Below are 24,474 nucleotides of genomic sequence, written 5' to 3' on the forward strand. Positions count from 1 at the left end.
ACGAGAGCTCAGGCTTCGATCACATCCTACCTTCAGGACGTTCTGGTTGTAGAAGTATGTAGCGCGGCCACATGGAGATCGGTGCAGTTCTCTGCACAACAATTCTATCCTCATCGTTTTACCCTCCTCTGACTTAGGTATTGGTTGTCAGTCACCCTCAGTGGAATACAATAGGGACCATCACTTGAAGAAGAAAAGGAGGTTACTTATCTAACTGGAGGTTCTTTGAGATGTGTGGTCCCTATCTGTATTCCACTTCCTGCCTGCCTTCCCATCTGCTGCGGATTGGTCAATACACAATAGAAAGGGAACTGAAGATGTGGTCAATCTGCCCCACCCTTTATCGTCTTGGTCGGAAGAATAAGGCAAGCCAGGGTGCATGCACGGACCAATGGACGCTACTTTCAAATTCTCTGACTCCGGACACATGGTGTGTATGCATGAGCCTCAGTGGAATACAGACAGGGACAAAACATCTTGAAGAACCTCCAGTTACAGGTAAGTGACCTCCTCTTCTTGATAGTAATACTAATTCCATCTTAATATAACTTGTATGATAAAAGAAACAGCTGACATACAGTGAATGATATGCTTTGGGAAAACAATAATTTATCTCTTTAAATATCAGCCTTTCTTAATTTAAGCCGCCAAGTCACTTGTATGTTAGTATATCAATTATAATTTTATTCTAGTATATTTTTCAGGATCTTTTTCTTTTGAACAGTATTGAAATACTAATGGCTGTGAATTTGCATTTAGCTCACAATGTATTTCTTCATCTAGATATTTCTGTTTTCCAACACCTCGGCCTATGCATGCTTTGGATCATCTCTTTTTAAGTATCAGACTTATTTGTGGTGAAATACCATAGCCATGTACAGTAAGGGGCCAAGTCTACCTTTCACTGCAATTTTCAACAGACGGTAGTTTGGGCCTTGAGAGTCCAATCCAGTGTCCACTGAAGTAAATAGAAAGACTCCTATTGACTTCACTGAGTTTTGCATCGGGCCCTTAGTGCTTTTCTTATGCTGTCTAGTCCACTGTGTATTCCAAGGCATTTAGTGTTTCAAACAGTGGTTTTTCTGTCTCAAAGTGCTTACGATCCAAGTATAAGACAAGATACGCCAGACAAACAGACTGGGAAAGCATAAGGAAACAATGAGACAACACTGCTTATTACGCAAAGCAGAGGTCACAGCATATCAACTGCCTAACCACTGTCAAATTTTTGTGGGTATCATAGTCAAGCAGAACTTAAAGGAGGGCAATAAGAGAGCTTTGCAGATGTTTATGGGGAGCTGCTCCCACGTACGCAGGGCAACATGGAAGAAAGCGTGAATGTGCTTGTTTGAAAATGTAATAAATGAGTGAATGAAGAAGGCTGGCATCACTGGGAGGCTGGAGGGTGGATCTCAACATCTCAATATTGTCTGAGAGATAAAAGAAGGGTTTTTAGTAGCTGATTTTATAGATTCTTGCTTACTGCTTTAGAATTACAGAAAGATGAGGCAGAACATGCAATAATGGAAGAGCGAAAGACCTCCTTCACACCAACAGCAGATGAAGACACTGAACTAAGCATCAATCATCCATACTACGATGTTGCAAGGCATGGCATTGTGCAGTTAGCAGGTATGTATAAAAACTAAAATGCAGGAGATTTCCTAGTTTTAGCAGATGTTACTCACCACCTTATTATACTGTTTCATATTACACTCTTTAAAGTGATACATGGGAATGATGTAGACACTTTGGACCCCGATCCAGAAAAGAACCTAAGCAATGTGCTTAACTTCAAACATGTGATTAGAAGTTAAGTACATGCTTCAGAGCTTTGCTAGTTCAGGACCATAGGCCAAAAATTCAGGTTTGGTTTTGTTTTAAAAAAAAATTACAAGTCCTAAATATGAATAGATGTATTTGTTTATAATCAGTGAAAAGTTGTTTTGTTTTTCATCTCTTGTGTGTTCTGAAGTCGGACACATGATCATTCTGCTAGCACACAAGAAATAGAAAAGTAACTGAACAGTCTAGTTACTGTCTAAAATGAATGACACGCAAAAAGTAAACCATCAGTGTAGATGGTGAAAATTAAATGTTTCATCTGATTTTCAAAGATAAAGTCAATGGGAGCTGCAGATGGTTTACACTTTTGAAAATCAGTCATTAGATTTTTTTTAAAATTCTGGTTTTAATAACTTATAGCATTTTATTAATGACAGGTAAGCACATCTTGATTAAAGGTCTAGAAAACATGACATATAAGGGAAGATTATAAAAATTGGGTTTTTTTGTCTGAAGAAGAGAAGACTGAGAGGGGACATGACAGTTTTCAAGTACATAAAAGGTTGTTACAGGGATGAGGGAGAAAAATTGTTCTCCTTAACTTCTGAGGATTGGACAAGAAGCAATAGACTTAAATTGCAGCAAGGGCGTTTTAGGTTGGACAGTGGGGGGGGAGGGGGGAACACCCAAAATTTCCTAACTCTCAGGATAGTGAAGCACTGGCATAAATTGCCTAGGGAAGTTGTGGAATCTCCATCATTGGAGATTTTTAAGAGTGGGTTAGGCAGACATCTGTCAGGGATGATCTAGACAATACTTAGTCCTGCAATAAGTGGAGGGGACTGGACTAGATGACTTCTAGTCCTACATTTCCATGATTCTATGATCTTAAACATATTTTTATCTTAATAATATCCCTTATTTTTTTTCCTTTAATTTTTTTTTGGCGCTATTTTAACTAGCAACACTACAGTAATGCATAAACCTGAGCTTATGAGTAACCTTGACATTTCAACTACAAAGCCTGGCATTTTTTTACAGAACAAAATAATAATGAATAGTATTTCTCATTTGTCATCCTGATGAATCCCAAAATTCATTACAAACTTATGGCACAGTTTTTGCTCCTTTTCTTTGCTAGATCATGAATTTTCTGAATAAGGATGAACTTAAGCATATCCTTAAGTGTTTTTCTGAATCCAGGCTATAGATGGAAGTCCAAATGTCATTAGTACTTGATCAATTGATTTACTGTGGAGATCTTGAAATATTAGATGAGCCAGTTCACTCTGATATGGCATACATCCGGAGATGAGTAGGGGTTGCACAAATAGGGTGAAATCCTAGCCTCGCTGAAATTGAAATTGATGGAAATTTTACTATTGAATTCTATAGGACCATGATTTGACCCATAATATCTGTTGAAGATAGTTTTACCTGAAAAAAATACATATAATTTACCTCAAGTTCACCACAAACTTGAGACCCATTGTAAGAGCTGAATCCATGGTTAAGAGAGTACAAGACTCAACTCTATTGCTGAGCAAGATACTAATCTGACAGAACAGAAGATTTTTATCTACAAAAAGTATTGTAGGATGTTTGTCTCAGGAGCTCAGCTGACTCTGGGCTTGGTCACCCAGCACCCCAATGAGCTTGGCTGGGCCCAGTAAACCTTCACTGTGCTCCGTAATCAACAGATCACCATTTAAGCTTTGTAGCAACAGCAGCATTGTTTCTGCTCTGTGTGCTCCATGCCAACATCTGTACTGGATTTGTTTCTTGTACTGGCCCTTGCTCCAACCCTTGCCTGCTCTGTTTCAATCTGAGTCCCTACTTTCTTCTATACTCCTGACTCCAGTCACCGGCTTACCTCCTGACCATGAGTCCAGTTCTGTTGTCTGATTCTGCTGTGACCACTGGGCCAGATTCTTGTTCTGACCAGTAAGTAGTGTTGCCTACACCCTGGTGTGTGACAGTTTGAGCACCCCACTAAAAGATAAGAGGGGACTTCACCTCCTGGCATGGAGCTTCCCTCCGTAACAGCCCCAATAGGAGCCCAAACCACCTTCTCGGACATGGTTAGCATCTACAGGAACTGCAGGCTCAGGTCACCACACTACGTGACCAGAATGTGGCCCTCCAGGCCCAGGTACAAGCCCACACAGTGTCTTCTGCCCCCAACTCGCATCCACTGCTCAATAAGTTTAATGGGGATTGTGCCAAATTTCATGTGTTCCTTAACCAGTGTGGTCTCTAGTTTATGTTGCGACCACAGTTGTACGCCACAGATTGGGCATGGGTTAATCTGCTCATCAGAGAGGCCCTGAAGTGGGCATCCCCACTCCTTCAAGGTCTAGTACTCATCTCCAGCAGTTTGAGAATTTTGTACAGGCAATGGCATCTTTGATGACCCTAATTGAGAGCATACTGCAGAAGCTGTTCTCCATGTCTTCTGGCAGAGTCCCTTGTCTGTTGCCAAATATGTACTGACTTAAGGCACGGACTCAACAACTCTATGAAAGATACACTAGCATGTGTGGAACCTTTGCCTAACCGAGGAACCTTAATTTTTGTAAGAGGTTTGATGATCGGCTAATGGAGCGAGCTCAAGAAAAACAACATGCTACTCGACCCCCACTGGCCAGAACGCTTTTGTGTCCTGGGGCCCCAGTTACTCTACCAGACCCCCAACCTATGCAAGTCAATCGAGCCTAGCCACATCACTCTGCTGACTAAAAGCACAGTCATTGGGCCCTGGGGTTGTGCCTATATTGTGGGATTCCCTGGCACATTGCAGCAGGAGCCTGGCCAAGGTCTGGCCTACCCCTAGATAAGAAAATGTCAGCGTATGATCCCAGTAGGAGGACTAGGGTTGGGTTGGCCCTCTCCTTCTCCCCGTAGTGAATCACACTGCCACTTATCCACTAGCATCTTAGCTTCCCCTAACCAGCCCTCTGCCCCACTCCATCTCCCTCTTCACCTCTGGCATTCTGCCATGCCAGGTGTCCACTTAAAAGCATTGGTCAACTCGGGCACTACTGTCAGTTTCATTGACCAGGAGTTCAAGGGGCATTGAATTCATTATCCTCAGTGGTCACTGAGAGACCTTGCAGTTTGGTGTTATCAGTGCTTTGCACTTGCTAGTTATCCTTGGTGTCCACTGGCTCATCATTCATGAGCTGGCACTCATGATCTATATTCTTCCATTCCCCATGGTGCTGACAAGCATGCCTATCCAGCTCCAGCGAATGGTTGGTCTCATTATGCAGTGTGATCCTGTCCCTGAAGAATCCAGAGTTGCAAACCGAAGATTTATTTAGCTGTGCCAGGAATTCTTGCCACGTACCTAGAATATGCAAAAGTATTTGACAAACGGGATGCTCTCTCTTCTCACTGCAGTTAAGATTCCCCAATCCACCTTCAGCCAAGAACAGAGCAGAGATGCCTTTCAGACACATTTATGTCCTATCAGAACCCAAGCTGCAGGCCATCTGGGAGTGCCTTGAGGAAAATTTGCGGAATTGTCTGCCTTTCAGCTTCCCCAGCAGGAGCACCTATATTCTTTGTGGCTAAGAAGGATGGTTCCCTTTAATCTTGTGTTGATTATTGAGCCGTAAACAAGATCACTATCCACAATCAATATCCCTTTTCTATCATAAACGAACTCCTGAAAAGACTGTGTTCATCTCAGGTCTTCACAAAGCTAGATTTCTGTGGAGCATACAGTCTGGTCAGAAGCCAAGAGTGGAAGATGGCAATTCAAACAAGTTACGGCCGTTCTGAATGCTTGGTCATGCCATTCCGTCTATGTAATGCCCTTGCTATCTTCCAGCATTTCATGAATGATGACTTCATAGATAGCTTCAACCAATTAGTGATCATCTACAGTACTTAGACAATATTCTCATTTTTTCAGAGAATCAAGAACTCCATGACCATCAGATGCAAACTGTTCTTGATCGGGTTTGCAAAAAATCAATTTTACATGAAACCTGAGAAATGGAAATTTGTGAAGTTTCTGGTCTGTCATTTCTCTAATGGGACTTTCATGGATCTCCACAAGGTTACAGCCATCAGCGAGTGGAAAGTGCCCTCAAATACATGCAGAGCGCAATGGTTCCTTGGGCTCACAAATTTTTACTGGTGATTCATCCAAGGGTCCTTTAACCTGATACCTCATATAACAACCCTTCTCAAGAAGGGGACTGAGTTCACCTGGTCCATTGATACACAGGTGGCTTTCAACACCTTGAAAAAATGTATTTCTGCTCTCATTTTGACCCATCTGGACCCACAAAGCTCTTCATTGTTCAAACTGTTTCCTGGAACTTCACAATAGCACGGTCCTCTGACAATTTACAGGCCCTTGCCAGTTGCTTCAACCCTGCGCTTTTTCTCTTGGAAACTGGTTGCTGCTGAGAGAAATTATGACATATGGGATAAGTTGCCCTGGCCATCAAGGTTGCCTCTGAGAATTGGTGCCACCTCCATGAGGGGCTTGCACTGCTGTCCAAGTCCGGACAGATCACAAGAACTTGAAGCATCTACAAACAACACACCGACTCAACCAATATCAGAATCACTAGGCCTTTTTCTTCTCCTGATTTAACTTTGTTTATGTAACATCCAGAGATTAAGATCAGGAAGGCAGATGCCTGGTCCTACAAGGATGAGTACTACAAAATGGAGCAGGAAGCTCACACCACCATTCTTAAAACTTACCACTTTGTCTGTGGGACCACCACTGGTCACCTGATAATTACTATTCATTCTTTCCTTTGAAGTGACCCATTTGTGGCCCCAGTCTGCCAGACTCCAAGAACCACCAGTGCTTCTTCGGATTCAAGGTTTCATCTGTAACAAGACCTCCTTTATCGTGGGGATTGTCTCTATATTCTCAAGGGCAGCTCCCAGCTTCAGGTGCTTTCCTCGAACAAGCTTTCCGCACAAGCTTACCTGGAACACATCTTTTGATACTATGGCATGGCAACATGCATCATTTCAGATCAAAGACCTCAGTTCATTTCTCTATTCTGGCAGCAATTTCTGAGCACTAAACCCTTCACCTTGACAGCCTACCATCCACAGACAGATTGACTCTTTCAGTTTGACTATCAGATCCTGGAGCAGTATCTCTACTGTTTTCTGAATTTCCAACTCTGATTTCTGGTTGGCTCCCATAGTTATTTGGTTGAGTTCACATACAACTCAACCAACATTTAACAGGCCCTATTCTTTGCAAATTTTAATTTTCTCCCCTGATTGCATCAAGACCTGCTGAAAAGCTCCGCTGTCCTAGTAGCCATGGACCTCGTCCTCTATCTCCAGGAAACACACCAGAAGCTCAAAGTGTGCTTATTTGTCATGAAAGGAACATATACACCATATGCTGATCAACAGTGACAGCCAGCCCCTAACCTTGCAGAAGGAGATAAGACTTGTCGCAAGTCCAAATCAAGATCCAATTGGGTGGACCCTCCTCTACCTCCAGTAATTGTCCACGGGCAGAAGGAATATGAAGTCCATCAGGTCCTTGACTCCCAACATGTCAGGAGGAGGAAATTCCAATATCTGATAGACTGGAAGGGGTACAGGCCAGCAGAGAGGTCCTGGGAACCAGAAGAAAATGTTCATGCTCCTGATCTCTAGTGGGAATTTATCGAAGATACCCTGACAAGCCATGGTCAAGGAGCTGGGGGGAATTGTCAGGAACTCAGCTGACTCTGGGTTTAGTCACATAGCAACTTACTGAGCTCAGCTGGACCCAATAAACCCTCACTAAGTGACTGTGCTCCCTGACTGGACAGAAAGGCTGACAGACCATCATTACCCTTGTAGTAACAGCAGCCCAGTGGATGCTCAGTGCATTCCATAGCCGCGGCAGTGCCAGCCCTGCTTCTTGTATCAGCCCTTGCTCCAATCCATGTCTTCTCCTGCTCCAACCATAGTCCCTACTTTCCTGTGAACTCCTAGCTCTGACCATTGGCTTATCCCCTGACCACTCCTCTGGTTGTGCCCTCTGATTCTGTTCTGACCACTAGGCCAGACTCCTATTCAGACCATTAGGTAGTACTGCCCACACCCTGGTGTGTGACATTTTGAAATTAAAATGCTAAAGTGGGGAAGAAAAATACCAGGACAGCAAAACTCTGCATGAAGTCCCTGAAACTAAATTAACAAAGAAGTGTGAAAGAGCTGGCGAACCTTTGAAATAGAAAAGAAATTTAGAAACACAAATAGAAAAGTTAACAGAGACTTAGAAAATATCAAGATCATTATAAATGTCCCTCCAGCAACCTCTACCACCTGCCTAGTTACATTGTTATATGATAATACTTCAGTAAATAAAAGGGATCATCTTTTATATTCAGCTTTAGCAGATATGCCAGAAAATTGTCTATGAAGGCAACGCTTTTTCCCAACTGTTATATCTAGCACTTGAAAGTTGCGGGTCTGAATTTGAGTCTGAACTTTTCTTTCTAACAATGCATTATATGTCCAGTCTTCTGTTTGTAAGAAAGGTTTTCTTTTATGTTTGTATACCTCATCCTCCCTACACTCAAAGCCTCTGTGGAACTCATTGACACTTGTCATGTGTCTACTGTAGTTGCTATTAATTCTAACAGATAATTAAATGTTTATCCTTCTTGGAGGATGTCATAGAAATGTAAAAACAACAAGAGATCTGTGGCACTTTAAAGACTAACAAATCTAATATTTGCAGACATAAGCTTTCGAGAGACTTCAGCTCTCTTCTTCAGATGCAGTAATACAGAAAATAGGTAACACAGAGGCATCTTATAGATATCCAGGTGCATTGAGAACAATGGGGGTGGGGGAGATGGAGTCCGGTACTCAAGACCTAATGACGACCATTGAGTAGGAGGTGAGAATGGGTGAGCAAAGTAATTTACCTTCGGTAGTGAGATAGCCACTCCAAGTCTCTGTTTAAACCCAGTTTGAATGTGTCAAGTTTGCAGATCATTTCTAACTCAGCAGTTTCTCTTTGAAGTCTGTTTTTGGAGGTTTTTTTGGAGAAGTACAGCAACTTTCAGGTCAGAGACAGAATACCCTGGGGAATTAAAGTGTTCTCCCACTAGTTTATGGATGTTGTTATTTTTTATGTCTGATTTGTGTCCATTTATTCTTGTGCATAGTGATAGTCCAGTTTGGCCAATGTACGTGGCAGAGGGGCATTGCTGGCACATGATGGCATATATAACATTAGTGGATATGCAGGTGAATGAGCCCCTTATGGTGTGATTGATGTGATTAGGACCAGTGATGATGTCATTAGAGACAATGTGTGGGAAGAGCTGACAACGGGGTTTGTTGCAAGGATAGGTTTATGGGTAGGATTTTTTGTAGTGTGTATGGTAGCTGGTGAGTATTTGCTTCAGGTTGGGGGGCTGTCTATAAGCCAGGATGGGTCTGCTGCCCACTGCCTGGATGAGAGATGGATCATTTGCTAGGATAGGTTGTAGATCTTTAATGATGTGCTGGAGAGATTTTAGCTGGGGACAGTAGGTGGTGACCTGTGGGGTTCTGTTGTTTTCCTCGTTGGGTCTGTCCTGTAGTAGGTGACTTCTGGGTACCTGTCTGGCTCTGTCAATTTGTTTCTTTACTTCTCCAGGTGGGTATTGTAGTTTTAGGAATGTTTCATAGAGATCCTGTAGGTGTTTGTCTCTGTCTAAGGCATCAGAGCAAATCCGGTTGTATCTTAAGGCTTGGCTGTAGAGAATGGATCGTGTAATGTGTCCAGGGTGGAAGCTGGAGGCATGAAGATATGCATTGCGGTCAGTTGGTTTTTGGTATAGGGTGGTATTAATGTGCCCATCGTTTATTTTTATTGTAGTGTCCAGGAAGTGGATTTCTTGTGTGGATTGGTCCAGGCTGAGGTTGATAGTGGGATGGAAATTATTAAAATCCCAGTGGAAATCTTCGAGGGACTGTTTCCCGTGGGTCCAGATGATGAAAATGTCATCAGTGTAGCGTAGGTAAAGAAGAGGTGTTAGGGGACGAGTTTTCAGGAAGCGTTGTTCAAGGTCAGCCATAAAAATGTTGGCATATTGTGGGGCCATGCGGGTGCCCATAGCTGTGCCACTGACTTGTAGGTATAGATTGGTTCCAAATCTGAAGTAGTTGTGGGTCAGGACAAAGTTCAACTGCGACGTGTGACATATGATCATCTGGGAGAGTCTTTTTGATGGCTTGAAGTCCATCTTTATGTGGAATGTTAGTGTAGAGAGCTTCTACATCCATAGTGGCAGGGATGGTATTTTCTGGGAGATCACTGATGGGTTGTAGTTTTCTTAGGAAGTCAGTGGTATCACGAAGATAGCTAGGAGTGCTGGTGGCATAGGGCCTGAGGAGAGAGTCCATATAGCCAGATAGACCTGTAGTGAGAGTGCCAATGCCTGAGATGATAGGGCATCCAGGATTCCCAGGTTTGTGGATCTTGGGTAGCAGATAGAATAACCCTGGTCGGGGCTCGGGGTGTGTGTCTGTGTAGATTTGTTCCTGTGTTTCTTTAGGGAGTTTATTAAGTAGATGTTTTAGTTTCTTTTGGTATTCTTCAGTGGGATCGGACAGTAGTGGCTTGTAGAATATGGTGTTTGAGAGTTGTCTGGCAGCCTCCTGTTCATAATCCAATCTGTTCATGATGACAACGGCGCCTCCTTTGTCTGCCTCTTTGATTACAATGTCAGAGTTGTTTTTGAGACTGTGGATGGTGTTGCGTTCAGCAAGGCTGAGGTTGTGGGATAAGCGGTGTCGTTTGTCAACAATCTCAGATTGTGCACTTCGGCGGAAACACTCTGTGTAAAGGTCTAATCTGTTGTTTCGGCCATCAGGAGGAGTCCATGTAGAATTCTTTTTCTTGTAGCGTTGGTAGGCTGGGATCTGTGGGTGAGTGTGTTGTTCATCGGTGTGGTGGAAATATTCCTTGAGTCGGAGACGGCGAAAGTAGGATTCCAGATCACCACATAATTGTATCGTGTGTGGGGTTGGTGGGGCAGAAAGATAGTCCCCGAGATAAGACCGATTCTTCTGCTGGGTTGAGTGTGTAACTAGACAGATTTACAATATTGTTAGTTGCAGAGTTGTGGTCTCTTGTGGCATGTAGGATTTTAGATACTTTAGAGTCTTTTTTTCCTCTGTAGAGAAGCAAAGTGTGTGTTGTAAATGGACTGTCTTGTTTTGGTAAAGGCCAGCCATGAGGAGATTTCTGTGGAAGTTTGACTTTTCATGAGAGTATCCAGCGTTGAGAGTTCCTTCTTGATCTTTTCTTGTTTGCTGTACAGGATGCTGATCAGGTGGTTCCTTAGTTTCTTAGAGAGTGTGTGACATAATTTGTCACTATAGTCTGTAAAATATGTTGATTGTAAGGGATTTTTCACTTTTAGTTCTTTAGGTATGATGTCCATTTGTTTGCACTTGGATAGAAAGATGTCTGTTTGTATCTGTGCAAGTTTTTTCATGGAGCTGGTGGATTTCCATTTCAAACGGCTAAATTCAGTGCCTTCCATGTAGAACAGTTCCAGAGGGGTAGCCGTGTTAGTCTGTATACAGCAAAAACATCAAGAGATCTGTGGCGCTTTAAAGACTAACAAATTTAATATTTGCAGACATAAGCTTTCGAGAGACTCTGGAACTATAGAAATGTAAGATTGGAAGTGACCTTGATAGGTCATCTAGTCCAGTCCTCCGCACTGAGGCAGGACTAAGTATTTTCTAGACCATCGTTCTATGTTAATCATGCCTATGGGCACAGATCCTGATACTCCACTAAATGCTCTGAAGAAAGTAGTTTTGAAAATCTCTTCTGAGATTTTCTTATTATTTTGTATTTGCATGGCAGTCTTAGCGATTTCTCCTAAATGAGGAAATTGGCCTGAGAGGAAACTAGTTGTTGATCAAAATGTCTGAATACCATAGAGGCAAACAGAAAGTATGTCCTCTGAATTCTAAGCTAGGCTCTGCCTCTTGAGTAGGAGGAGTTTAAATGGTGGGGAAATTCAAAAGGGGCCAAAGTTTTTGGCATAAGTGATTATATAATATATATACTCTTCTTCTTGAAACAGAACCAGTGAAAAAAAATCATGCTTTCACTGTTGGTAAGCTACAGGAAAAGAGAATACAAAATGGAGAGAATGTTAAATAGCCTCTGTATTCAATAATAGTCTCAGCTGTCTTATTTTTATTTGTGAATGTTCACTTCAATCTTGTGACCTATCAGGTTTGGGGCGTGTGCTTCATGATTTCTCTGGACTGAGAATCAGCATGGTTTTAAAAAATGTTCATTTGCAGCTTTCTTGTTTTACTTTAGATCTCCTTTCTTAAGTAAGTGTGTTTGCTCAAACTGAAGTTAAAAGGCCACATATATGCCTGATTTAACTCCATTGAAGCAAGTAGAAGAACACCAGGGATGAATCTGGTTAAAAGTTTACTTCTGTACAAATGATTTTCTTAATGCGGTGGCCTTTATAGTCAAAAGTTAAATAACTGTTTTAAGATCAGAAAGCAGTGCTTTTAGCTGGCATGTCTGGAATAACATGCTGGAGCTTGGCAAACACATTGAAATTTAAATGCAAAACCCAAGTGCATAGCCAGCAGCCACACATCAGAATTGTTGTTTAATATTTAGAAATCATAAAACTCTAGGGGAGAATCAAATAAGGAGGAGGAGAATGGGGAGAGGAAGGGGAACTCTTCAATTCAGCAGAGAGACTTCCCTACTTCCTCTTTTAACTGGTGCTGAGTCAAATTCAAATGCTTGCTGGATTTAAAACAAATCAAAAAGGGATAGTCAAATCTCCTTCCCCTCTGGCAAAATGTCAGTTTCTTTTGAAAACAAAAATCATTAAAAAAAATTATTTGTATCTGGTTATTATACATTTTAATAATCTTTCTTTCAAATAAAACAAATTATAATTTCAGTGTTTGGAGTGACTTAAAGTAATTCTGCAAGCTGTTCATGCCATTCTAATTTTGTGGTCAAAAGAAATGGAATATATTATAAATGGATAAGGAATGAGGGTGACAGAATCTAAGTGATGATTCCGTGCAATAATTTTTCTGGCTTTTCCTTTGATTTTATTTTCCACAATTATTTTTTAAATGCAAAAAAATGGCCTTTTATTATGTTTTAATAACAATCTAATTTCCCTGCAATAAATTAAAATAATTTATACCTGCTTTCCATAACAATAGCTTTGACAAGATCCAAAAGACTTCTTTGGAGTCTGTTCATATTTATACAGTGTGAAATAAAGTTAGTCCAATTTCCACTGTCAAACAAAAAACTGGTGGATTTTTTAAGAGTTTTAACTGTAATAATTGTTCAGACTAAAATTGGGATGTTTACTCAGATTGACTTGTCTCATTAATGCTGATGTGCAGTTGGCTATTTTGCATATATGTCAGCTTGAAACATGCAAATTATTCTGCTGGTCTGTGATGTACCCATTTGTGAGCATATGAATATTTTTGGAATTCCGCAGTAGTTAAGGCTGTTGCAGTACTGATTGTTTTGACTTTAATTTTAAAGAAGCTGATTAGAAATAAAACTGAGATCTTTTTTTTTGTGGTGCAAATAGAGGAACACGTAAAAGCTACATAGTACATCAAGCTCCATTCTTTCCCTTATTTTCCTTTGACTACCAAAGCTGGGACTGGACGACAGGGGTTGGATCACTTGATAATTGCCCTGTTCTGTTTATTCCCTCTGAAGCATCTGGCACTGGCCACTGTTGGAAGACAGAATATACTGGGCTGAATGGATGATTGGCCTAACACAGTATGACCATTCTTACATTACGTTATCCTCTCATAGTATGGTCTCTAATTATTTCATTCATGACCCTGTGCAGTTTTTTGCATGTTTGCTGATTTTGTGTGTGTTTCTAGAAGAATTTCTGAAGTCTATCTTAATACTTAGATACATATTTTTGTCCTGTTAGCCGTTAGGCTAAAGCTGGTAATTTGAGTTGACTTGCTCTTTTTTAAATATGCATGTTCATGAGCTCCCTACCCCTTTTCCAATTAACATAATTGGTATAATAATGTCTCCTCTATAAATTTCTCTTTTCCTGTCATCTTAATCAAAGACCACAAAATACAGCATTCACATAGCCAAAAGACGGATACTAAACATTTATTTCTTTGATGGGCTTATAGGCCATCAGACTATACATACTATATTTGTTTTTTAGAAGTTTAAACGGAAAGTATTGCACAACAGGAAGGTCTAAAGTCTTAGGGTATGTATGGACTGTGTATTTGCTCAAATTCAGCCAGAGAATAAGGGCCTGCTTGTAATCTCTTTTACTTTGATAGCCTAAGAACACAGGAATCTCTATGTAAAAGAAAATGAAGCTGAGCTTGAGCTTCAATGTTCAGATTTGAATGTGAATTCTTGAAAAATTTGGGAGTGTTCAGATCTGAGGATCTGGTCTAGGCATATCTCCAGAGCAGACCAATGATCCTTCTAATCTGGTACCGTGTATGACACTGGCAAACCCAGTGCCAGCTGTTGCCAAATCTAGGTGTCAGCTGAGCACTGACAAATTCATAGCTGGAAATCAAACCACCAGTTCAGTTAATATTGTTCAAGATAGACTTGTAAGGAGGTGTTTAGACTCAAATGCTTGTAAATTGATGAATGCATTAATCTTATTTGTAATGTCTATATTCTATGCTACAATGTAAAATATGTTTGTTTTATAACTGTAAAAGTGTCTGCTTTGAACTTGTAAACTCAGATGGGATGAGAGGCTCCCCTGCCCATCTAGGAGGGCTATCAAAAATTGAGTGGTCCATTGTAGAAAAAAAGCTTTGTTGATTGCCCCATCTCCTATAGAGAAATATGTGCACAAGGCCTCGTCTCATCGGTCGGAATGCTGGAAGAGGGAAATAAAAAGAGCTAACATGAAGATTTTTCCTCTCTTTGCTGCTTGCACTCTCTCAAGGGCTGGAGCTAAGAAACAAAAATCTGAGGTCCCCAGGGTCAACCTGGATTAAGGCCTGAAAAGACATTCAGTGCTGACAGATTACTATGTCTCTGTCACCAGTCATCACAGATGGAACTCATTTGTGTATACATGCTTGCTTGCTTTAAACTGTAAATAACTAGGAAAAAGAAATGAGTTAATAAACCTTTAGTTAGTTTATTACAGCATTGGCTGCAGGTGTTGTCTTTTGTATGAGATCGGTATGTGACTAGTCTCTTGAGACTGGAAGCAGCCTGAAAATTTTTAGTGATTTTTTTTTTTGGTGTAAGTGACCATTTATCACTAAGTCCCGCTTGCCTGGGTGGCAAAATAGACTGGAGAGCCCAAGGGGACTCACTGTGACTCCATGATAAGATTGTTATAGTGATCTAGGAGTTCACATTTGTTACAGGGTTGGTGAAATCTAATTATAGAACATACCACCAGTTTGGGATGTCTGCCCTGCTTTTAGACAGTCTGTCCTGAGGTTGGCACTCTCAGTCATGAGCCATTCCACACAGCGTGACACTATGTTTCTGACAGTAGTTCATAAATTGTTTGAGAGGAAGATGTAAAATCTCACCCTTGAAGAATATAGGCACGTAGTATACATGTTCCATTGAACCATTCTTGTATTTCTTTGCTCTCTTTAATCTCTGTTTTCTTGGAAGCTATTTGTGTAACAGCAAAATATTGACTTTGCATCTCTAAAACTGGTGCTAACCCTCAATACAGCATCAGAGCGTCTCTGTCATCCAGAGGTCCAAATTAATTCCAGGCATAACTCCATTGACTTCAGAGTTAAATCTGGGGTGGGTTTGGCTCACTTTGCTATTTCAATTTCAAGAATGGAACCAGATGAAACTTAAAGAATTAATTACATCAGAAAGCTAGTGGTGCCTTCTAGACTCATAGACTATAAGGTCAGAAAGGACCATTTTGATCATCTAGTCTGACCTCCTGCACAACGCAGGTCCCGGAACTTCACTCACCGCTCCTGTAATGGATCCCTAACCTAAGACTGAGTTATTGAAGTCCTCAAATAATAATTTAAAGACTTCAACAGGCAGTGACCCCACACTGCAAAGGAAGGCAAACCCCCCCCCCCCCCAGGGCCTCTACCAATCTGCCATGGAGGAAATTCCTTCCCGATCCCAAATATGATGATCAGCTGAACCCATGAGCACGTGGACAAGACTCACCAGCCAGACACCTAGAAAGAATTCTCCATAGTAACCCAGAATCCATCCCATCTAATATCCCATCACAGGCTATTGGGCATTTTCTGCTAGCAGTCAAAGATCAGTTAGTTGCCAAATTAGGTTGTCCCATCATACCATCCCCTCCATAAACTTATCAAGCTCAGTCTTGAAGCCAGCTAGGTTTCTTGCCCCCACTGCTCCCCTTGGAAGGCAGTTCCAGAACTTCACTCCTCTGATTAGAAACCTTCATCTAATTTCAAGTCCTTCCTGATGTCCAGTTTATATCCATTTGTTCTTGTGTCCACATTGGTGCTGAACTTAAATAATTCCTCTCCCTCCCTGGTATTTATCCCTCTGATGTATTTATAGAGGGCAATCGTATCTCCCCTCAGCCTTCTTTTGGTTAGGCTAAACAAGCCAAGCTCTTTGAGTCTCCTCTCATAAGGTAGGTTTTTCATTCCTCGGATCATAGCCCTTCTCTGCATCTGTTCCAGTTTGAATTCATCTTTCTTAAACATGGGAGACCAGAACTGCAAACAGTATTTCAGATGAGATCTGATCAACGCCTTGTATAATAGTACTAACACCTCCCTATCTCTACTCTCCTATACCTCGCTTGATGCATCCTAAGACCGCATTCACTTTTTTCATGGCCACATCACATTGTCGGCTCATAGTCATCCTGTGATCAACCAATATGCTCAGGTTCTTCTCTTCATTCTGTCACTTCCAACTGATGTGTGCCCAGCTTATAGCAAAAGTTCTTGTTCTTAGTCCTAAATGCATGACCTTGCACTTTCTACTATTAAATTTCATCCTATTTCTATTACTTCAGTTTACAAAGTCATCCAGATCTTGTTGTATGATATCCTGGTCTTTCTCTGTATTAGTAATACCTCCCAACTTTGTGTCATCTGCAAACTTTATTAGCACACTTCCACTTTTTGTGCTTTTGTCTGACTGAAAGAACAAGTGGTAAAACAAAACATTGACGTAAGCCAAGAGTTTAAGAAAACTATATGGAAAATATATATAATATGATTTGTGTAGAGAAAAAAGGCCCAGGTCCAGGAAATCACTTGAGCATGCACTTTAGTCCATCTATATATAGGAAATTAGTTGAGCATATGCTTAAGTGCTTTCCTGAATCGAGCTAAAGCCATGATTCCAGGTGCAGTCTTTTCACAAAGAATTCCAAATAAATGGAAAACATGACTGGAATTCAGACTAGTGAACACAACCCGAGAAAGAACTTGTAAAATGAAAACAGTGCCATCTTTTTGTAAGTGTGAAATAACTATGGAACCTTCAAATCCATGTCAGCCTCAGTGCTCACTGAGTGAATCAAATGTGTCCCCTAAATCATAAACAGTTTGCTCCTGCTGCCTAAATTTGGACAAGCTAAAGAAATAAAAGGTTTAGAACATCCATGGCAATTTTGGTGCCTGTTTAAAAGCATTCCAATTTCCTAAGGAGTGAATGATTTAAGTGCAAACAACATCCTTAAAATTGTTGTCTGAGCATCTCTGTAATTTTCTTTTTACATTCTTTCTGCATCTATAAAGTCCATAGGGCTGACATGGGACTTCAGTGGGGCAAAGATCTTATGCTGACTCTCTGCAGAGGGGAGAATTTCATCTCTAGTGCTCTTGGCTAGGATTTTCAAAGTTGCTTAAGGGATTCAGATTCACTTCTGACTCCGTTCAAGTTCAGGAAAATTGAATTTTTGAATCTCCCAAGAAGCTTTGAAGATCTCAGCTCACAGTGCTGTCGCTAGGGGAGGAATGTCATATTTTGACTTTGAATTCATGTGTTTAGCTCCAAAGTTGAAATACTCAGATACTGTGGTAATGGAGGCCATGTAAGTATCTAGACAGATTCATTGGGAACAGGATTCACTTCAAATAAGCCAACAACCACAAGATGTTAACTTTCATTACCTGTCTGGGTTGGATTATAGCAGAACCTCTCTGTGAAAGGCCCCTATAAATTGGGGCCTTTCCATATAGATGGAAGTTTTGCCTTTGGCTTCAGTGGCAGCAGTGGTGCACCCTTTATCCAGTTGCCCTTTGCTACAGCCACCCAGACCACATTGTTATCTTATTCTGATTGTCTCTTATTTTGAAGCCTGATAATCTTGGACTCCACGTTTATTTTCTAGCTTTCTAATTTCTCAGCATCTTTGTGCACAAGTGTGGAGATTCAAGCACCTAAACTCATAATTCTGATTGTCCTATATTTATACCACACTCATGTCAGCAAGCCAACTATTCTAGTTTTATGCTCTGTTAATTTTGTCCTGTTAACAGAGTTTTCCAATCACAGAGCTGAATTTCTTAACGGAAAATCTAACACAAAATAGGCTACAGCTACACTGACGGTAGCAAAGTCGCCTCCGTCAGATCGATTTCTCTGGATCGACTGAGCGGTCAGTGCAGACACGCTCAGTCAATCCAGAAATCGATGTACTAAGACCACTTTTGCAAGTGGAGTAGCGCTGCGTCAACGGGAATGCAGTTCCCGTCAGCACAGTGCAGTGAAGACGGCGCAGAGAAGAGGAGCCCAAAAGTCGACGGAAGTTACACAAGTTTTTTGCGTAGCTTGCGTAATTCCCATCGACTGCCACTGAATCCCGGAGGTAAGTATAGACAGGATCATAGTGTATACCACTGAGAGGAACATGGTTTTGAACTGAAAGACAAAACTATATTTTAACAAAAAAGTAATCATTTGTGTTGTTAAAAATTCCTTAGCCATTTACAAAACTGTTTTATTCTCACCCTTATATAATGAGCCGGGTGGATTGTTGGCAGCAGGGATAGAGCCTAGGGCACCTAGATCTGACAAAATGAGTCTCTATGGCCTGAGCTAAAAGACTCGGTGCTGTTAGCTCAAAGATGTAGCTGATACAGAAACCTTTATTTGGTCTTGCCACGAGAGAGGGACACAGAGCCACACTCCGAAGATGTGGGTTAGGTGTTTTGCAATTTGCTAAGTTTGATGGACAAAGCTTAAAGTTTAGGCTGCTCTAATTTATCCTGGGGATCCTTTTTAACCTCAGCTCCCAAGTTTCAGATAACCAGAAAGGTTGCTTAGAACAACAATCCACATCACCTCTGACACATCTGAAGATTAGTCCCATTACATATGAACAGAAGGATGTCCATTCTGGGTCAGACCAATGATCCATCTAGCCCAGTCTTCTGACAGTGACAGGTGCCAGATGCTTCAGAGGGGATGAAATGAACAGGGCAATTATCGAGTGGTCCATCCTCTGCCATCCAGTCCCAGCAGTCAGAGGTTTAGGGACACCCAGAGCATGGTGTTGTGCATCCCTGACCATCCTGGCTAACAGCCACTGATAGATAAGTTCAAGGAAAATGCGTCCAATTCTTATTTTAACCCAGTTATACTTTTGGGCTTTGCAACATCTCCTGGCTACGAGTTTCACAGGCTGACTGCATGGTGTGAAGAAGTACTTCCTTATGGTTGTTTTCAACCTGCTGCCTGTTAATTTCATTGGGTGACCCCGGGTTCTTGTGTTATGTGAAGGGGTAAATAACACTCCCTTATCCACTTTCTCCACACCATTCATGATTTTACAGACCTCTATCATACATCCCCCCACTTAGTTGTCTCGTTTCCAAGCAGGACAGTCCCAGTCCTTTTAATCTTTCCTTATTTGGGAGCTGTTCCATACCATTAATCATTTTTGTTGCCTTTCTCTGTATCATTTCCATTTCTAATGTATCTTTTTTAAAAGGGGCAACTGAAACTGCACGCAGTATTCAAGGTGTGGCATACCATGGATTTATATAATGGCATTATTGATATTTATTGTTTTGTTATCTATCCCTTTCCTCATAGTTCCCAACATTGTTACCTTTTTTAATTGCCGCTGCACATTGAGTGAATATTTTCAGAGAATATCCACAATGACTCCAAGATCTCTTTCTTGTGTGGTAACAGCTAATTTAGATGCCATCATTTTATATGTATAGTTGGGATTATGTTTTCCAGTGTGCATTACTTTTCATTTATGAACATTGAACTTCATCTGCAATTTTGTTTCCCAGTCATCCAGTTTTGTGAGAGATCTCTAACTTTTCACAGTCTGCTTTGGACTTAACTATCTTGAGTACTTTTGTATCATCTGCAAACTTTGCCATTTCTCTGTTTACCCAGATCTTTTCCCAGATTATTTATAAATATGTTGAACGACTTTTGTTACCTTTACAAAAGCTGTGTTGACTCTTCCTCAACATATTGTGTTCATCTCCATGTCTGATGACTGATTTTTTTTAACTATAGTTTCAACCAGATTGCCTGGTACTAAAGCTAGGCTTACCAGTCTGTAATTGCCAGGATAGCCTCTGGAGCCTTTTTTAGAAATTAACTTTATATTAGCTATCCTCCAGTTATCTGGTACAGAGGCTGATTTAAGTAATAAGTTACATACCACAGTTATTAGTTGTGCAATTTCATATTGGAGTTCCATCAGAACTTGGGTGAATGCCATCTGGTCCTACTGACTTACTTCTGTTCAATTTACCAATTTGTTCTAAAACCTCCTCTATTGAAACATCAATCTGGGACAGTTCCTCAGATTTGTCACCTAAAAAGAATGGCTCAGGGATGGGACTCACTCTCCTATCCACTGCAGTGAAAACAGATGCAAATAATTCATTTAGCTTCTCCACGACCTTGTTTTCCTTGAGTGCTCATATAGCACCTCGATCATCCAGTGGCCCAACTGATTGTTTGGCAGTCTTCCTGTTTTTGATGTACTTTAAGAAGAAATTGCTGCTATTTTTTGTGTCTTTAAATTCTTTTTGGCCTCCCTAATTATACTCTTACACTTGACCTGCCAGAGTTTATGCTCCTTTCTATTTTCCTCAGTAGAATTTGACTTGCAATTTGTAAAGAATGTCTTTTGTCTATTTGTCTATTGGTCTCTGACTGCCTCTTACACTCTATTATTTAGTCATGGTGGTGTTTTTTGGATCTCTTATTGTTTTTTTGTTTTAGGTTTTTTTGGGGGGGAGAGGGGAGTATACATTTAGTCTGAGCCTCTATTATGGTGTTTTTTAATAGTTTCCATGCAGCTTGCAGGCATTTCATTCTTGTGAGTGTACATTTTAAATTCCATTTAACTGGCTTCTTCATTTTTGTGTAGTTCCCCTATTTGAAGTTAAATGCTACTGTGGTGGATTTCTTTTGTATTCTTCCCCCCAGCAAAGATGTTAAATTGAAGTACATTATGAGCACAGTTACTGAATAGTTCAGCTATAGTCACCAGATCCTATGCTCCACTTCGGACTAAATCAAGGATTGCCTTTCACCTTGTGGGTTCCAGGACTAGCTCCTCCAGAAGCAGTCATTAATAACATCCAGACATTTTATATCTACATCCCATCCTGAGGTGACGTGTTACTCAGTCAATATGGGGATAATTGGAATCCCCCATTATTTTTAGGTTTCCTGTTTTTGTAGCCTTGCTAATCTCCCTGAGCATTTCACAATCACTCTGTCATCATTCTGGTCAGCTGGTCAATTTGTATATTCCAACTGCTGTACTTTTTATTCAATCATGGAATTTCTGTCTTTAGAAATTCTGTGATACAATTTGGTACCATCCTGGTTCCATTATCCATTGTACCATTTGGTACAATCTGGTATCATCATCACAACTCTTATTGACTCTAGAAGGAGCAGAAGCAGGCCCTGTAGCCATAATTGATGTAGAAAACATAATAAAATGATGATAGTGTTTTATATTGCTTAATCAATACAAAATTCCTCAAAATGTAGAACTTGAAATTACAAGAGTCCCAAGAGTTGATTTGCACATTAGGAAGAGCTACATCCATTATAAGGTACCTTTAATCTGCAAGATGCAGTTAGCAATTGCTGTGCCATCCACGATCTTAATTAAAAAGTAAAACAATTAATTTTCTGAGCTGCCTTTCCCTGCATCTGCTGGTGAGTGGTTTTGTTTTGTTTTTAAATTTGTATTGGGTATGAAAAGTGCTGTGCAATATACATGTATTGCAGTGATCAGCATAGACTTGAAATATGGAGAAAATCCCAAAGGTTTTCCTGTGATCTTGTATTTTAATTTGCACAAATCTTAATATGGACTGTACATGTTATATGCGCCTTCTCAATGGGGAAGCCGCTTCTGTCAGCACATAATGCACAGGGACAGTTTGGTTTTGTAGTTTTAGGAGAACTGGCTCAACACAATCTGCTCCAGCTGATAGTCCTGACCCTGCCACAGCCAGTGATGTACTGAGATCTCTGCCATTACACTTTGCTTCAGGTGCGTCTGCATGATCTTGGGCGATTGATCCAAGGGCAGTACCTAATATCCTCACATGCCACAAGAGGGAAAATCAATTTCAGTCCCTGAAATGGATGAGCACAATTTGGCCTAATGACTTCAGAGACTTGTGCCTGAGGACAGGTCTACACTAGAAGCGCTAGCCACATCGGTGCAGCTACACTCGCTGCAGCACGTCTGATGAAGATGATCTGTGCTGACGGGGGAGCGCTTTCCCATCGGCATAGTTACTCCACCTCTGTGAGAGGCGGAAGCTGTGTCAGTGGGCGATGCTGGTGTGGAGAGCGATTATTGTGCTGTAACTTGCATTGCTCAGGTGGTTGGGGGGGGCGGGTCTTTTTCACACTGCTAAGCTATGTAAGTTAGATCGAGTGAAATGGTAGTGTAGACCTGCCCCGAGTGAGAACTATGGGCCAGATTGACAAAGGTATTTAGGCACCTAAAGATGCACATATCTCCAAGTGGGATTTTCAGAAGTGCCTGAGCAGGTTAGGTGTCCAGTTTCAATGGAAGATAAGTGCCTAACCTGCTTAGACACTTTTGGAAGTCTCATTTGGCATCTATCTGTGTCTTTAAGCACATAAATACCTTTGAAAATCTGCTCTTATTCTGCAGCTGACTCCATGTGGGCAGATCCTTGCCCCAGCACGAAGCCCCACTGAAGTTAATGGAATTCTGCACTGCTGCAGGGCTCTGCCCAGATAGTTAATTTAAGTGTTGAGGCTCCTTAAGGACTTCAAGTAATATTTATATAGCACCTTTTCATCTGAAAATCCGCAAATAATTTATATAGTGGTTTTCCTTTCAAACTTTTTATAGGCAGGTCAACATACTGAAAATGCAAATAGAAACAAAACAAACATTTAAAAAATAAGCTCTTGGGTTTTTAGCCCTTCTGCATCTGGCTATCATCTGGCAGTTTCATGCTAACAGGTAAGAAGAATGGGAAATCAGACAATTAGAAGCTCATCCTGAGTTGAAACCAATGGGAAAAAACATTAGAAATGAAATGTAACTTAAAATTGCTGTTTGTGTGTGTGTGTGTAGCTATATCTATATATATTCTCAGTGTGATGAACTTAATTTTAACAAGATATAGGCCCAAATTAGGGCCCCAGATCTGAACTGCACTATATTTTGAGAATTTATGGATTCAAACTTTGTTGTGCAGGCCCACCTGGTTTGGCATGATTCATTTCTTCAATTCATACAAACAGTGTCTAGAAACTAGAAAACCTAATCATATCTGAGAAATGGTACGCCTTTGCTCTCTGCCCCTCTTCCTCTCCCTGATACCAGTGTTCTCATAACAGACTTCTTCCCCAGTGCTAGGGGAAATCTAGTCCTGAGGTCAGACTGCTCTCATCTCAGTGTGGCTTTTTCTGCCCATTTTGTCCCAGTTCTTCTGGGGTTTTTTTTTCCAGAGTATTTAGATGCTGTAACTCCTGGGATGGGATGAAAGATGGGCTGAATTAGTGGTTTTACTTGAATGTACTCATCTAGAGCAGGGGAATGGTGACAGATGCAAGAAGCACCCTTTTTCAAGAAGGGTTGAGCAGGTTATTCATTTTCATCTGAAATTCTAGCTGTCATTGGTCCATGAAATTAAAAAAAAAAAAAAAATAACATTAAATTAAAACAAAACCTCCCTGACCTGAAAACACTTCAGAAGTATATATTGTGGGTATATCAAGGGGTATTGTTCAGATTGCACTTCTTTTTTGCATTGATTTCCTACAGAATGTGCATCCTTGTCTTCTAATTTATTTCTTGCTAATTTATCAGGAAAAGGCAACCTTCACCATGTAACTTTTACTTCATTTTTGTATTTTGAATTATATAAATACTAAAATAAGAGCCTATTTTTATTCTCTAGGTGCCCTTTATGCAACATAAAAATACATGCTAAATACAGAAATTTAAGATAACCTATCACAAACTCCAATTCTTGAACTATTCTCCTCCCTTACCATTACAATTTCCTGTCACTCCAAACCCCTATTTTCAAATGTATGGGGGAAAACAAGAGGGATTTAGACTGAGTGGGGTGGTGAATTCCAAGCTGCAAGGCTCTCACACAGAACATCTGGCCAGCCGCCTTCTCCGTCATACCAGTGGAGCTCCAGTTTTGTTTTGCTCAGCCATTAATTTT

The 24,474-nt window shown here is 40.8% G+C and overlaps 1 protein-coding gene across 5 annotated transcripts in view; it reads left to right on the forward strand.

Annotated features, from left to right (window-relative positions):
• ARHGAP8 (Rho GTPase activating protein 8) overlaps positions 1-24,474 on the forward strand; it is a 126,320-nt gene that overhangs the window by 32,412 nt on the left and 69,434 nt on the right. For all 5 annotated transcript variants that reach the window (XM_067559346.1, XM_067559345.1, XM_067559344.1 and 2 more), the window contains exon 3: positions 1,492-1,632. In XM_067559346.1, the coding sequence (XP_067415447.1) occupies positions 1,492-1,632 (141 nt within the window). The remainder of the gene's footprint in view (positions 1-1,491; positions 1,633-24,474) is intronic.

The sequence above is a fragment of the Emydura macquarii genome, unplaced genomic scaffold, assembly GCF_026122565.2.
Source record: "Emydura macquarii macquarii isolate MOO-44397 ecotype Brisbane River unplaced genomic scaffold, CSIRO-AGI_Emac_v2 contig_2205, whole genome shotgun sequence".
Lineage (NCBI taxonomy): Eukaryota > Metazoa > Chordata > Testudines > Chelidae > Emydura > Emydura macquarii.